Source organism: Grampus griseus (assembly GCF_964374135.1).
Source record: "Grampus griseus genome assembly, chromosome: 16".
NCBI lineage: Eukaryota > Metazoa > Chordata > Mammalia > Artiodactyla > Delphinidae > Grampus > Grampus griseus.
In genome coordinates, this window is record NC_139010.1 from 25,859,845 (window position 1) to 25,874,768 (window position 14,924).

The 14,924-nt window shown below is 52.8% G+C and overlaps 1 protein-coding gene across 1 annotated transcript in view; it reads left to right on the top strand.

The window, feature by feature from the left end:
• The window catches only part of LOC309834716 (cadherin-23), a gene marked incomplete at both ends in the record, with an annotated part of 313,077 nt that overhangs the window by 197,560 nt on the left and 100,593 nt on the right, over window positions 1–14,924 (top strand). Inside the window, 2 exons of the mRNA XM_082673735.1 lie at window positions 3–98; window positions 588–746. Coding sequence (XP_082529861.1) covers window positions 3–98; window positions 588–746 — 255 coding nt within the window. The remainder of the gene's footprint in view (window positions 1–2; window positions 99–587; window positions 747–14,924) is intronic.

Below are 14,924 nucleotides of genomic sequence, written 5' to 3' on the forward strand. Positions count from 1 at the left end.
TCATCATCTCCCCCACCTCCGTCCAAGGGAAGGCGGACATTCGCATCCGGGTGGCCATCCCCCTGGACTATGAGACTGTGGACCGTTACGACTTCGACGTAAGGCCCGCTCACCCTCTCCTTGGCCGGGTGCAGGATTTCAGGGGAGGGAGGGGGGTGGCACCGTCCCCTTAAATCCCCCCTTCCACCTCTTCCCATTCTTCCCTCGTGGATCTGACCCAGAGAAGCCCACTGAGCTATGGCAGGGGCTAGGCTGGGCCTCCTCTTTTCCAGGAGGACGAGGAAATGTCCAAGAATTGAGTGGAATTTCATTAGGTACCATCAGAGCCTCAGAAGCCCATCAGGAGCCTCTACTGCCCAGCATCAGCCAGCACGGCCCCCGTTAGCCCCTTCCTCCCCAGCAGATTCTGTGGCCACCCTAACCCTATGAGTACTGATGGAGGGATTCACAGTAGCGTACATCTGGGATGGGCAATGACTCAGACTGGTGCTCTGGGTTGGAATGGGCAGAGGCCCCGGGGGGACTTACGGGAACGAGGGCTCCAGCAGCGTGTGAGAGCTCACCTGGTCCCTGCTCTACGCATCCAGCTCTTTGCCAATGAGAGTGTGCCTGACCACGTGGGCTATGCCAAGGTGAAGATCACCCTCATCAACGAGAATGACAACCGGCCCATCTTCAGCCAGCCACTGTACAACGTCAGCCTATACGAGAATGTCACCGTGGGGACCTCTGTGCTGACAGTCCTGGTGAGTCCCCGCTCTCCTGCAGGGCAGCTGAGCTCTGGGGTGGACCATCAGGAGGCTTCCAGAGGGATCCAGAGAGTCTGAGCAGTCAGGGAACGGGGTGCCCCAAGCCCTCAGAGGCTGCGATGTTAGTATACTGGGGCATCTGGACTCTTCATGATGGGCTTCCTTGGCCAGGGCAGCACTGTGGAGAAGGGACCAACCTGGGGAAGAATGAGGTTGGGCCCAGGATACTTTGGTTTTCTGCCTTGTCCCTGAGAGATACTGAGCCTGGATGGGCCAGGAGCCCTGGACCTGCCCTCTAATGGGGACAAGTGCCAGCCATCTCTCAGGAAGGTGATCCTCTCTCTCTGAGCACAGACGCCGGGGAAGAATGGGCTCCTTGAAGGTACATGGACATCCCCAGCTGTCTTTGGCTGGGACTTTGACAGGGGACTCCTGCCAGTGTCCATTTGTATCCGTTAGTACTCGTGGTCACAAGGGACAGAAACCCTTAAGTGGCTCAAGCAAAAAAGGATTGGCTCATGTAACTCAAAAGTGTAAGTGATTTCAGGCATGGCTGTATCCAGGCACTCAGCTGAGCAGGAGTCTGACTTCAGCACTGGGCTCTGCTTTTTTTGTATTGGCAGAGAGGGACACCAGCACCCTTAGGCTCACTTCTCACCAATTTATCAACCCCAGTGGGGGAAAAATATTCTTTTTCAGTAGTTCCAGCAAAAGTCCCAGGGCTGATTCTCATTGACCCAGCTTTTTGGGCCACCCTGGAACCAATCATCATAATTCTGATATACCAGAGATGGGTCATACTCCCCTAGTGGAACGGGGCGTTGGGTCAACTCCATTCAAATTATATGGGCTGAAAATGGGACAGGATTTTCTATAGCGGCTTCTAGTATCAGAACAAAGAGGGTTGCTGAGCAGACCAAAGTGGTAGATGTGTGCTACACAAGCTCAGGGGCTTGCCCACAGTAGGTGCTCAATAAACGTTATGGAGTTTACCTCGCTGCTGCCCCTCCCTGCCCACTGAGGCCCCCAGAGTCCTTCCACTTCTTGCTCCATTCTCACTCCAAGCACAGAGATTGCCCGCCGATCTCAGGCCCCTACTCCGTAGTGCGTTTACTCTACAGAAAGATGGTATGAAACTGTTTTGAGCCCCCAGGCCCTTCGCATCTGACAGTTATTAATATTTCAAACAGATGTTTGCGTAGGCAGGCCGTCAGATGTAAACAGTAAGTCTGCTGCGGCTGTTTTCCTCCCACCTGCTTCCCCAGCCCGTGGCTCTGCCGGCTTTCACCAAGTTGCTCATTGCAATCAGTCACCTGGTGCCTGAGGCCCCTTGGGCCCTCCTGCAGCCTCTAGGGGCCCAGCCAGAGAGCAAGTGCCAGAGGTTCTGGCCTCTGGACCCAAAGAGAACCTCTTCGGCCCCCCAGCCACCTTCCACTGTGAGGATGAAGGACACCCAAGCAGCTGTCCCCCAGAGGGCCTGGAGCCACGTGGCAAAGAATTCGGATGTTAAGCCCAGGCTTGGAGGGTGGCTGGCGATTCCTTCGTGTCGTTCTTGCTGGGGAGGGAGGGTCTCACTTTGCAGTCCCCAGTTCCGGTGGCCCTGGCAAGGGTTGAGGGGAGCCTAGGGTGTAGGGTGGGGGGGTGACGTGTGGAATGTCACACCTCTTGGTTGATGGCCGGCTGCAGGTGCCAAGGCCGATGTGTGAAGCCCAATCCCATCTGGGGTTGGCGCTGGAGAGTAGCTTCTTAAGCTGGGTTTCCTCAAGCACTGGAGCAGTTCCTGGGCCTGCATGGACCCCGGCCCGCTGCCTATGACCCCTTTTCCAGTCCCTCTCCCAATGTTCAGCAGATGTGTTCAGCCTCCTCTGTGGCTACCTGAGGGTCTCTGTCCAGGGCTGGCTCATCTGGGCAGCCTCTAGTTCCTCAGTGTGTCTGTCCACTCAGTGTGTCTAGTTCCTCAATTGTGTCAGCACAGTTGTGGAATTGTGCAGCTCTGAAGGGGCTGTTTGACCCAATGATAAGCTCTAGCAGCAGGGTTGTGTGTCTGAAGGAGCTCAGGTCCTGAAGTGAAACAGTGGGCCCTGCATCTCTGCCTTCTGTGTGTGCTGGTCTAACTGTATTACCTCTAAGAATCTTCATTTCCCATCCGCAGAATGGGCATGAGTTCCCTCCACCACTCCCGCCGCCACCAAGGCTGCTAGGTGTGAATGACAGATGTGAAAGCATGCCCTGGTGACCCCCACTCACCGTCATCTCCCAGTCTCCCCAAGGTACTTCCAGAGCTCCTAGCAGGGGGCAAGTTTCACGGCCACACCTGCCACACCCACTGCCCTGGCCTCTCCCACGCTGCCCTTCTCCACTCAGACCCAGGGTTAGCCCAGTCTCTCTACCTCCTTTGCTCCAGGAGGGGCTGAAATTATAGCTATCTGCTCAGGGACTGTGAAATTCCTTCTCCCTGACCTTTTGTGGGATGTTATTAAAACGTTTCATGGGCAGTTGTGTCAGAAAAAATAATTATGAAGAAAAGGAAAATGTTTCAGTTTGCACCGAAGGCCAGGGCAGAGCCTGCTGCAAGGGGCCTCCCCACCCCACCCCACGCCATGGCAGGGCCCCATTATCACCTGTCCTGGGGGAAGGCAGCAGTTCACCAGGGAACTGGGAAAGCCGGAACAGGAGGGGGCTGTCGCCTGCAACCTGGGCATCCCAGCTGGGATGGCATCCCTTCTCACCTCCCTGCTCCCCAGACCTTCCTCAGCCCGGGTTTTGAGGCCCTTACAGCCCCCAGTTATAGACAAATGAGTTTCCACTGGTGGAGGGGAAAGAGCGGGGATGCAGCGGTCAAAGACTTGACCTTGAGCCCCCACTCTGAAGGGTGACCGCATAGGGGAGGGGTGCGTAGGGGCACATTTACCCGCGTATGTTTGCTTGTGGTGTGTGTGTGTGTTTGCGTGCACGCACACAGGCATGCCCTTGTGTCTGTGCCTTTATGTGTGTGTGCAACTACATGCACTCAGATACGCGTATATAACACGTGCACGTGTCTGTGTGTGTGTGTGTGTGTGTGTGTGTGTGTGTGTGTGCAGCTTCCTGTATGATGCTGGTGGCTCCCCATCCTCTAGGTTGTATGGTTTCTTTCCCTCTCATATCCCCAGGCTGCTCTGATTCTCCTTCCAATCCTGCCTCCTGACCTGATAATAGGGGTTGGGTGGGAAGGCTGTGGGGTAACTTCCTAGGATTCTGCTGGGCTTCGGGCAGCCCTGTAGCCTGGCCGATGGCTACCTGGGGCCTGGTGGGGTTTGTGGGTGCTGCTGGACAGGAGGAGAGCAATCTGAACGTTCAACAAATGTTTTTTTGAACACCCACCACTGTGTCAGGCACATGGCCCTGAGGATACAATGGTGAAGTGAGTCTTGCCCTCATGAAGTTTATAGTCTCTTGGGAAAGCCTGATGTTAGTACTAAGAAGTGAATCTTTACATTAAGCGTTACTTGCTGGATGGAGAGATCAGGGAGCTATGAAAACCGGTAACAGGGCATCTGACCTTGACTGGGGTCAGGGAAGCCTTCCCTGAGGAAGTGGCGATTGAGTAGGCATTAACAGGTAAGCAAATGGAGAGAAGCACATTGGAGAAAGAGGGAATGGCATGTGCAAAGGCCCTGTGACTGGAATGCAGTGGTGGGGGTGTGATGTGCAAGGAGGCGGCGGGGGTTGGGGGTGGGTTCAACTGTCTCTCCTTGAATTGCGCCCACCCCAAACATAACCACTGGGCTGCTGTTCTGATAGTGGAGAAGTGTTGTATCAGCCCGTCCACATTCTCTTACCTATTCCATCCTGGTGGCCCATGGCCAGCATTTGGGCAACAGCTGGCAGAAGCTGTTCCTGGGATGTGCAAGGAGGCAGCCTGGTCTCCTGCAGTATGGAGCTCGTGTCCCCAGATTTATTAGCTCCATGTCCCCTGGGCAGTGAGAGAGGGACACAGGAGTAGCAGCCAGGAGGGCAGGTCTTCCCGCACTCCAAGAGGCCTTCCCTCCCTGCTCCAGGGGCGTGGGGCACAGCAAGGATGGGCAGAAGATGGAGTGCTGGCCAAGACAGGATTCTTCCCCAGGCAGGAATCAAAGGAAGCAGGAGAGGTACACAAGAGCCCTGATGGGGCAGGTGCAGGGCCCAGGACCAGCTCAGTTTGCTCAGCCCAGGATTGGGCTGCCTCAACTCCAAGCAGACAGAGTGGCCTGTGGGGGCTGAAGGGCATGGCTCCTCCCTCCCCTCCGTGCCCCTCTTCCCAGCCAGTCCTTGAGAGGCTGGTACCATCTTGGGCAGGGCCCTGAATCCTGTTCTGTTGTGGACCGGTCACTCCTCCGGGACTTGGTTTTCTTCCCATCACGTGAGGAAAATAGTGCCTGCCCAGCCTGCATTGGCTGGGCTGTTGGGAGGCTCCAGTGCGGTGATGTGGATGTAAACAGGTTACGGGATTACAGACCTAAGCTGTGGTCCTTATTATCTTCAGCCTTAAAGGGCCCCATCTGGCCGCCCTTCAGCCTGTGTGTAAGCCCAGCTCTTCGAGGTGGGCCTCTTTCCTCCTCTGTTACCTGGGGAGGTACCCTGACGGGATCCTACCTGAGAGGGTTGACGTGAGAGTTCAGTGGAATGGTTGGTTGAAGGCACTCGGTGCCGAGCCTGGCCGGGGACACTCAGAAAATGTCAGCAAGTCATGCCAGCCTCCAGCCTGAGCTTTGATGTAGCCAGGACTCGCTCGGAGTCGTGTAAGCTGAGCATCCCTGAGCCTCTGGGGCCCCATCGTCCTCATTATAAAGCTAGATGGTTGGGCCGATGCTGCTTCAGCGCCTTCTGGCTCCACGCAGCTTAATTCCAGTGCACTCTGCCAAGAGGAAAAGTTGATTTCTGCTGTTTAGTTTCACTCCTGGCAACACAAACATGCTTCCTGTCCTTTGAGGGTCTAGAGCTCCCTTGCCTGCCCTGCCCGCCCTCTCCCAGCCCCCGTCTGGAAGTTTGGTGAAGGTTCCAAGGTGGTCACTTCCCTGCTCCTGGAGCTCACTAGCTGTTCCTGGTCGTCCAGCCTGGCCTCCCTCCCCAGGGGCATCAACAGAGGCAGCCGTGCTCCTGCTGGTCCCCTTCACTCCCTCCTCCCCTGCCCGCTGACACCAAAGGCAAAGGTGTGTGTGATGTCACTGCCCCAGGCTGACCCTGGTGAAGGCCCTCCTCAGTCCTGGAAGAACCGAAATGCAGCGTGCCTCTTCCATCAGCTGTCAGCTGCGGGGCCTCTTCCCCAGCCCTGAGAGCCTGCAGGCTCAGGGCACACCGCCCACCCCCCTCCCCTCCGTGTTGCTGAATCCAAGGAATGTAACACGGACCTCACCCCGGGTGCTGGGAACTCGATGGCCCAGCCAGGTGGTCTGGGAAGGCCAGTCCCCTGCCTCGGCCTCAGGTGGTGCTCCCTGGTCCCCCTGGCCCCTTGCAGAAGGACTTGCTGCTCTACAAGTGGGTGGACACCTCCCAGCTGCTTCAGCACCTGCAGGAGGGAACTTTAGGAGCAAAGCTTTGAAACCAGGGAGACTCAGGTTGAAATTCTGCCCCTACCTTTGCTGTCTCTGTGACCCTGGACAGATGCCTGGCTGTGTCTGATCCTAAGTCCCCAAGGTTTGCTGTGGGGATGATAGTAATTATATCTATCCCATGATTAAAAGAGATGTATTTTAGACTGCTTACACCCAGAAAGCGCTGGGTGACCGACAGCTGTGCTCGCTAGTGCTGTTGTTGTTTTTCTTCTCCACCATCATATCTGGGGGTCAGTGGAGCTTCAGAGAACACTGGCTCTTAAACCTAGGTCTCTGGGTACTCAGGCCCCAGCGTCAAGAAGCAGAAGAGAGAGGTTAAATGAGGATGCGGCCGGAGGGCTAAGACTCAGAGGAGGCAGGCAGCAGGTGCGACAGGAGGACTGGCTTCATGCATGTGCGGCCTGGGCATTTGCGTGGGAAGCTGGAAGTAGGAGGGCCTCACCTTGGGTTTGATGCTCTACTGTCGCCGTCTTGAGATTCTTAATTTTTGAACAAGGGGCGCTGCACGTTCATTTTGCACTGGAAAATTGTGCAGATTATGTAGCCTATCCTGGCTATAGGAGCTCCGTAATTCTGTGCCCAAAGGAGCTCTGTGGTTGTCCGTTGTTTTCGTCTATTCCCACATTCCATCGGCACTGGCTCAGTAATCGCTTGCCTTGTGCCACGCTCCAAGCAAGGACCCACCGAGCTTGTTTCGGTTCCAAACGCTGCGTGAGAAACCATCCCACACTTAGTGGCATAAAGCAACAACCATTTTGTTATGTTCGTGGATCGGGTGGGTCAGGAGTATGGAAAAGGGCCCAGCGGGGGAGCCCTTCTCTGCTCCAAGTCTGGGGGTGACTCTAGCCACTGGCGGCTCCTCCCTCTGTCTGGCGCCTGGGCTGCTCTGGCTGAAGGACTGGCTCAGCCCGACACTGTTCTGAGCCCCTGCTTGTGGCCTCTCCACATGGTACAGGCATCTCAGGCATGGCTTGTAGAGAGAGCTCCTCAGAGGAAGCCTCTGGGAAACGGGTGTCCCAAGAGAACCAGGCAGAAGCTGCGTGGCCTTTTGTGATCTAGCCTAGGGGTCACGCTGCATTTCCGCTGAGTGCTGTCGGTTACAGTGAGTCACCGAGGCAGGTTCACGTTTAAGAAGAGGGGCTATAGACTCTCCCCAGCTCTCAATGCTCCTTTCCTGAGATGCCGCACATGAGCGTGGGGCCGGGAGACAGCGGATTCCCGCTCCTCCTGGGTGTTGTGCAAACATAAGCAGAAGAACAGAAGGGGGGAACCCTTCAAACCCCGTTATCAGCCTGGAAGTGTTCTCTGCCAGTAGTGGGAGGAGGGGAGAGAAAAGCGAGTAATCCCAGGCGCTCCCTGGCCGGTAAAAGCTCCAGCGCCCTAGGCCTGGTTGGCAGTCAAGGTCCCCACACCCTGGCCCTGAGCCGCTTTCCAGCCGTCTGCCTGCTATGCCTCTCACACCCCTTCTCTCCTGCCTGACCAGAGTCCCCGGCTTCCCTGCACACCCTCTGCGCTTCCTCACACTCCTCCCCCACCTAGCTCTCCCTCCCTCCCGTCTGAGACCATCAAAAGCCTGCTGACCCTCAGAGCCAGCCCAGTTGGCAGCCTCCCCATAAGAAGCCATCTCCCTCTGGTAACGGGCACGTGCCCACCTCCCCCGAGGCCCTCCCCCCCTCTCCAGCGCCCCTGCATGCCCGCACCTCGCTTTCCCTGGCTGCTCTCACCACTCCTGTTGGGGCAGCAGGGCTCATGTCCTCTTCTCCCCACTCCACAGAGAACCTCCTGAAGGCAGGTTCTCTCTGTCTGGGTGCCCCCATCCCTGGGCTGTGTGGCACAGAGGAGGTTTCACTCCTGTGGTCTGGAGTGTCTAGGGCATCTTCCTCGAAGGAGGGATAGAGGCAGAGGTCTCATGGGGAAACTGAGGCATGGAAAGGGTAAATTATACACCCAAGTTCACCCAGAGAGTCAAGGGCAGAGATGTTTGTCTGGCTCCAAAGCCTCGTACCCCCATGTTTCACTGTGTGAGCCAGGCTCCCAAGCACCCGCTCTGGCGATGGGCACAGGGGGAAGGCTGCTGGACAGGGAGCCCCGAGGCCTGGGCTCTAGATCACTGACTCGCTCTGTGACCCTGTGCCAGTCTCATTCCATCTCTGGACCTTGGCTTCCTGCTCAGTCCAAGGAGAGGGTAAACTGGATGCCCTCTGATTATCCTTCCTAGGTCAGGGGAGGTCTGGGGATGCAGACCCCAGGCCAGGAACAAAGGCAAGCGTCCGGAAGGTGCAGTGGCCACCAGATTCCAGGATCCCTGCGGCCTCCTAGCCCTGATCAGGGCATGTGATTGCAAGGCCAAGGCTGAGATGTGCCCAGGCTTCAGCCTGCCTCTGCAGACAGGTGTGCAGGAGCTGACCTTGCTTCCTTGGCTACTGCTGGCAGGGCCGGGTGCCCCGTGAGCCCCTGTGTCTCCCCTATAGAAGCCTCCCCTCTGCCCCTCCCATAACAGGACTCTGCACCCTCTGGGGGAAGGGGGTCTCCCAGATGCAACCACCATACTCCTTCATTCCGTGACTGTTTATCGAGGGCTTGGAATGATGGCAGTGAACAAGACAGACAAACATCCGTGTATGTACCAGGGGTGGAGACAGATATAAGGAATAAGGAAATACAGAGCATGTCAGAGGGGGATGCATGCCTTGGGGGAAAGTATAGCTGGGGGCAGTAAGGGAGGAGTGCTGGGGGTGGCATTGTTACTGTCTTCTACCAGGTGGTCAAGGAAGGCGGGCCTCTCACAGAAGGTGACCTTAGAGCCCTGAAGGAAGGCAGGGGAGTCTGAGTTGGGGATTCTGCAAAGAGCTGCCCCAGGCTGAGGGAGCTGCAGGTGAGAGGCTTCAGACAAGAGCCTGGTGGTGGGTGGATATGCAGAGAGGAAGAGGGAGGACCAGAGGAGGTCAGGACGTGACTGTGCTGAAGGGGAACCAGATGGATCACGGAGGATGCTGTGTGGAGAGTAGGCCAGCGGGAGGGGCCGAGGACGCCCAGGTGGAAGCGGGGCGACTAGGTGAGAGACGATGGCCCCAACCACCCAGGTGACAGTGGAGGTGGGGAGAGCTCTCCTAGCCTGTGCTCAGGTCTGAACAGCGGCTCCACCATTCTCCTCCCCAGACCCAGCAAGGCACACCCATCTTCCTCCCCACCTGACTGCCAGGTGTGCCCTGTACCTTCACAAACACTGAGGTGGGTGGACAGCCCCGGGTTGGAGTTCTGCCTCAGCTTCTCACCAGCAGGTTGGCTTTGGGCAGGTTATTCACTGTCCCTGAGTTTCGGTTTCCTCCTGTATAAAATGGGCAGAGTGATTCCATCTCAGCAACGTTGTAGGGTGACGTGTGGAAAGATAGTCGTCTGGAGCCTGCGCACAGCAGATGCTCTGGTTGCGGTCCCAGCCCCTGCTGCAGGCCAAGTGTCCAGTGTTATCCGTGCTGCTCTGCAACAGTGTCCTCTCCCTGTTTCTGATAGTATTGCTTCAGCTCGATTCTGTCACTGTGTAAAGCTGGTGACAGAAATTGCCAACGTGAATTATTAGCAAGTTTAGGAGATAATAGCACCCAATGGGCAGGCCCCTTCCAGACACTTTAGCAAAACCCAACAGAGGTGGGCAGGTCAACACAGGAAAGAGTGGAAGCAGGGCTCCTGGCAACTGGGTCCCCTCAGCTGTTCTTCCCCTTCCTCCTGCCTCCCTACCTCTGCTGTCTTTCCCCACCCCCTCCTGACACCCCTCACCACAGGCATCTTAATTGATCTCATTGTTCTCCAATCCCTAGAGACCTGAGACTCCAGCTGTGCTTAAACAGAACAAAATCTCTTCCAATTTCCCCACCTTTTAAAAGAAAATTGAATTCTTTATCTGCAGCCTGGGGAAGGGAAGAGAGAGGCTAGAGACACACACTCGCGCGCACATGCGCGCGCACACACAGCACACGTAAATAGTAGTCACCCTAGCCCTGCTCCCAAGCTGGCCTGGAAGGCCTTTGTGGACACACCGTCCCCCATTTGGGGCCCCTTGAATCTGCTCTCTGGTTCATCTCGTCAGAGGGGCCAGGCACCGGGAGGAAGCTGAGCTGGTTGATGGTGATTGACCGGTCAAGTTCCTCTGTCTGTCAGGCCTCAGTGCTCCTCGGATGTGTTTATCTCTTTAATCTAAATATCAATCCGTAAAACCAAAATGGGATGGAATTAGAGGTAGGACAGGTGCTAAGGAGAGAGAGGGAGAACAGAGCTGCCCACTGCCACCCTGGGCTTCTGGAAGGACCTCGGCGGGGCCTGTGGGTCGGAGGCCGCAGGGGGCCGCCTGAGACTGGCTAGAGCCTGGGTCAGAATGGAGAGCAGGGCTCCCCCAGCTCTGCCCCTGAAGTGGATTGTCCCAGACTTTGTTCACGGTCCAACAGTTTCCCGCCATTTAGGCGCTTGACTACTGGATTTTTGGCAAATTGATCTAAACCCTCGTTTCCTGTCAAGCCTTTGATGCCTCCCTCATTGGCGCCTCCAGAATCCCCCATCCTTGACAGGAGCGGATCTGTCTGCTACTGACCTTTGCCCCTTTGCAAAAAAAACCGGAAGGATGCTGTTGTTTATCATCATAGGCCTGGTGAGCGGGTGATGTGAGCTTAGTAAATGGCAGGTACTTTACAGAATGTTACTTATCTCTTCTGTACCCATTGTACAGAAGAAAGAAACAGAGGCCCAGAGTGGTAAGTAACCTGTCTGGGGCCATCCAAGAGCGAGTGACCAAGCCAGGATTCCAACCTGGGTCTGCCTGATTCCAAAGCCCCTGGGTCCCCCTCCCGTTTGCCGGTCACCACCAGGCGCCCATTCCCACGCTGGGCTCCAGCCTATTGTTGGAATCAGCTGTCTCCAGGGTCCAGGGAGATGGGCCCAGCGCTGGCCTCAGAGGCCGGAGTCACCCCGTCACTGGGTGACCTTGAGCAGGTGCCCGGCTCCCAGGCCCTGGTGTCCTCTTCTGTAAAATGAAGGGATCGTGCTGGCTTCCCTCTAAGGCCCCCTGTGCCAACAACGTGTGACCACCGGCCCCCGACAGCCCCTCCTGCCCTGAGAGCTGTGACTCCCTGCCCTCTGCGCCTGTTGGAGTCCCCCTTCAGTAGGGCTGCTGCTGATTGCTCCTCTCAGGCAGTCGCTCAGAGGACATGAGAGGGAAGAAAATATACCCCCGGGTGAGGGGACAGTGGGTAGCTGTAAGCGTGGCCAGGGCCAGAATGAGTTCATCAGTGCAGTAAAGCCAATGGCTGTACAAAGTCCACCTGTGCCTTGTGCCAGGAGGGTCAGGAGCCCTGGGATCAGCCGACAGGGGTGGGGCCCAGGCCTGAGAGCTTGTCCTGGGAGCAGGTGGGAGAAAGGCTGAGGGAGCAGGGAGAGGGACCCGCAGAGGTTTAGGGAGAAGTTGAGCAGGGCCTGTGGGTTTGGGGTGGCTTAATCTTGCTGCATAATTCTTGTCAGAGGGGATGACACCTGTGGTTCCTGTCACCTTGTTTCCCTACTGGCTCAAAGTCCCGTATGCCCATTGGTTTGGTTAGTATTTTTCAAACTTTTTCTTACCATGGTCCGTAATAAAAACCACATTTAACTTCATGACCCAGAATACACGCTCAAACACACATCCACGTGTAGAACAAAACAGTACTTCCCTACTAAGTGTGATAATACACCCTAGTTGTATTTTATTCTGCTAGGTTGCATTTTTTTATGAGAACCTTGAAGATCTACTATCTTAGCAACTTTCAAATATACAATAAATTATCATTAACTACAGTCACCATGCTGTACGTTACATTCCCAGGACTTATTTTATAATAAGTTTGTACCATTTGATCTCCTTCACTTATTTCGCCCACCCCCACCCCTGCCTTTGGCAGCCAACAATTTGTTCTCTGTAGCTATGAGCTCAGTTTTGGTGGTGGTGTTTGTTTAAATTCTATATATAAGTAAGAGCATATGATATTTGTCTTTCTCTGTCTGACTTATTCCACTCAGCATAATGTCCTCAAGGATGTCCATCCATGTTGTCACAAATGGCAAGGTTTCCTTTTTTATGGCTGAGTAATATTCTATTGTATGTATGTGTACTGCATCTTCTTTATGCATTCTCCATCAATGAACACTTAGATTGTTTCCATATCTGGGCTATTGTATATAAAAAAAAAAAAGTGTTGCCATCAACATGGGAGTTCAGATGTCTTTTCAAGTTAGTGTTTTCATTTTCTTCAGATAAATATCCAGAAATGGAATTGCTGGATCATATGGTAGCTCTATTTTTAATTTTTGAGGAATCTCTATACTGTCTTCCACAGTGGCTGCACCAATTTACATACCCACCAACAGTGCACGAGGGTTCTCTAGCCACATTCTCATCAACACTTGTTATTTGTTATCTTTCTGATAATAGCCATTCTAATAGGTATGAGGTGATATCTCATTGTGGTTTTGATTTTCATTTCCCTCATGATTAGTAACGTTGAACACCTTTTCAAGTACCGGTTGGCCATCTGTATATCATCATTGGAAAAATTCCTATTCAGATCCTCTGCTCTTTTTTAAAATATTTATTTATTTATTTATTTGGTTGTACCAGATCTTAGTTGTGGCTCACCTGCTCCTTAGTTGCGGGCAGGTGAGCTCCTTAGTTGTGGCATGCGTGTGGGATCTAGTTCCCTGACCAGGGATCGAACCCAGGCCCCCTGCATTGGGAGCGTGGAATCTTAACCACTGTGCCACCAGGGAAGTCCCCCTCTGCCCATTTTTTAATCAGATTGGGTTTTTGCTAGTGAGTTGTATGTGCTCTATAGACATGGATATGAACCACTTATCAGATATGTGATTTGCAAATATGTTCCCCCATTCAGTAGGTTATCTTTTCGTCTTGTTTGTTTCTTTGAAGTTTGGAAGCTTTTTAGTTTGATGTACTCCATCTGTTTATTTTTTAATTTGTTGCTTTCCCTTTAAATGTCAAATCCAAAAAAATCATCACCAAGACTGATGTCAAAGAGCTTCCCGCCTGAGGGCTTCCCTGGTGGCGCAGTGGTTGAGAGTCCACCGCTGATGGCGGGTTCGTGCCCCGGTCTGGGAAGATCCCACATGCCGCAGAGCGGCTGGGCCTGTGAGCCATGGCCCTGAGCCTTCGCGTCCGGAGCCTGTGCTCCGCAATGGGAGAGGCCACAACAGTGAGAGGCCTGCGTACTGCAAAAAATAAATAATTAATTAATTAAAAAAGAGCTTCCCACCTATGTTTTCTTATGGCTTGAGGTCTTATAAGTCTCTCATCCATTTTGAGTTCATTGTTCTAAATTTTATTATAGTTGATTTACAATGTTGTGTTAGTTTCAGGTGTACAGCAAAGTGATTGTTATACATATATTCATTCTTTTTCAGATTCCATTCTCATATAGGTTATCACAGAATATTGAGTAGAGTTCCCTGTGCTATACAGTAGGTCCTTGTTGGTTATCTACCTTATATATAGGAGTGTGTATATGTTAATCCTAAACTCCTGATTTATCCCTCCCTGCCACATTTCCCCTTTGGTAACCATAAGTTTGTTTTCGATATCTGAAAGTCTGTTTCAATTTTGTGAATAAGTTCATTTGCATCATTTTTAAAATGAGATTCCACATATAAGCGTTATCATGTGATATTTCCTTTCTGTGTCTGACTTACTTCACTTAGTATGATAATCTCTAGGTCCATCCATGTTTCCACATATGGCATTATTTTGTTCTTTTTTATGGCTGAGTAATATTCCATTGTATATATGTACCACATCTTCTTTAACCATTCCTCTGTTGATGGATATTTAGGTTGCTTCCATGTCTTGGCTATTGTAAATAGTGCTGCAATGAACATTGCTGTGCATGTATCCTTTTGAACTATGGTTTTCTCCAGATGTATGCCCAAGAATGGGATTGATGGATCATATGATAGTTCTATTTTTAGTTTTTAAAGGAATCCCCATACTGTTCTCCATAGTGGTTGTACCAATTTACATTCCCACCAATAGTGTAGGAGGGTGCCCTTTTCTCCACACCCACTCCAGCATTTGTTTGTAGACTTTTTGATGATGGCCATTCTCACTGTTGTGAGGTGATATGTCCCTGTAGTTTTGATTTACAGTTCTCTGATAATTAGTGATGTTGAGCACCTTTTCATGTGCTTTTTGGCCATCTGTATGTCTTCTTTGGAGAAATGTCTATATAGATCTTCTGCCCGTTTTTTGCTTGGGTTGTTTGTTTTTTTGATATAGAGCTGTGTGAGCTGTTTGTATATTTTGGAGATTAATCCTTTGTCAGTCGCTTCATTTGCAATTATTTTCTCCCACTCTGTGGATTGTCTTTTCATTTTGTTTATGGTTTCATGTGCTGTGCAGAAGCTTTTAAGTTTAACTAGGTCCCATTTGTTTATTTTTGTTTTTATTTTTATTACTCTAAGAGGTGGATCAAAGAAGATATCGCTGCAATTTATGTCAAAGAATGTTCTGCCTATGTTTTCCTCTAAGGGTTTTATAGTGTCCAGCCTTACATTTAGGTCTTTGATCCATTTTGAG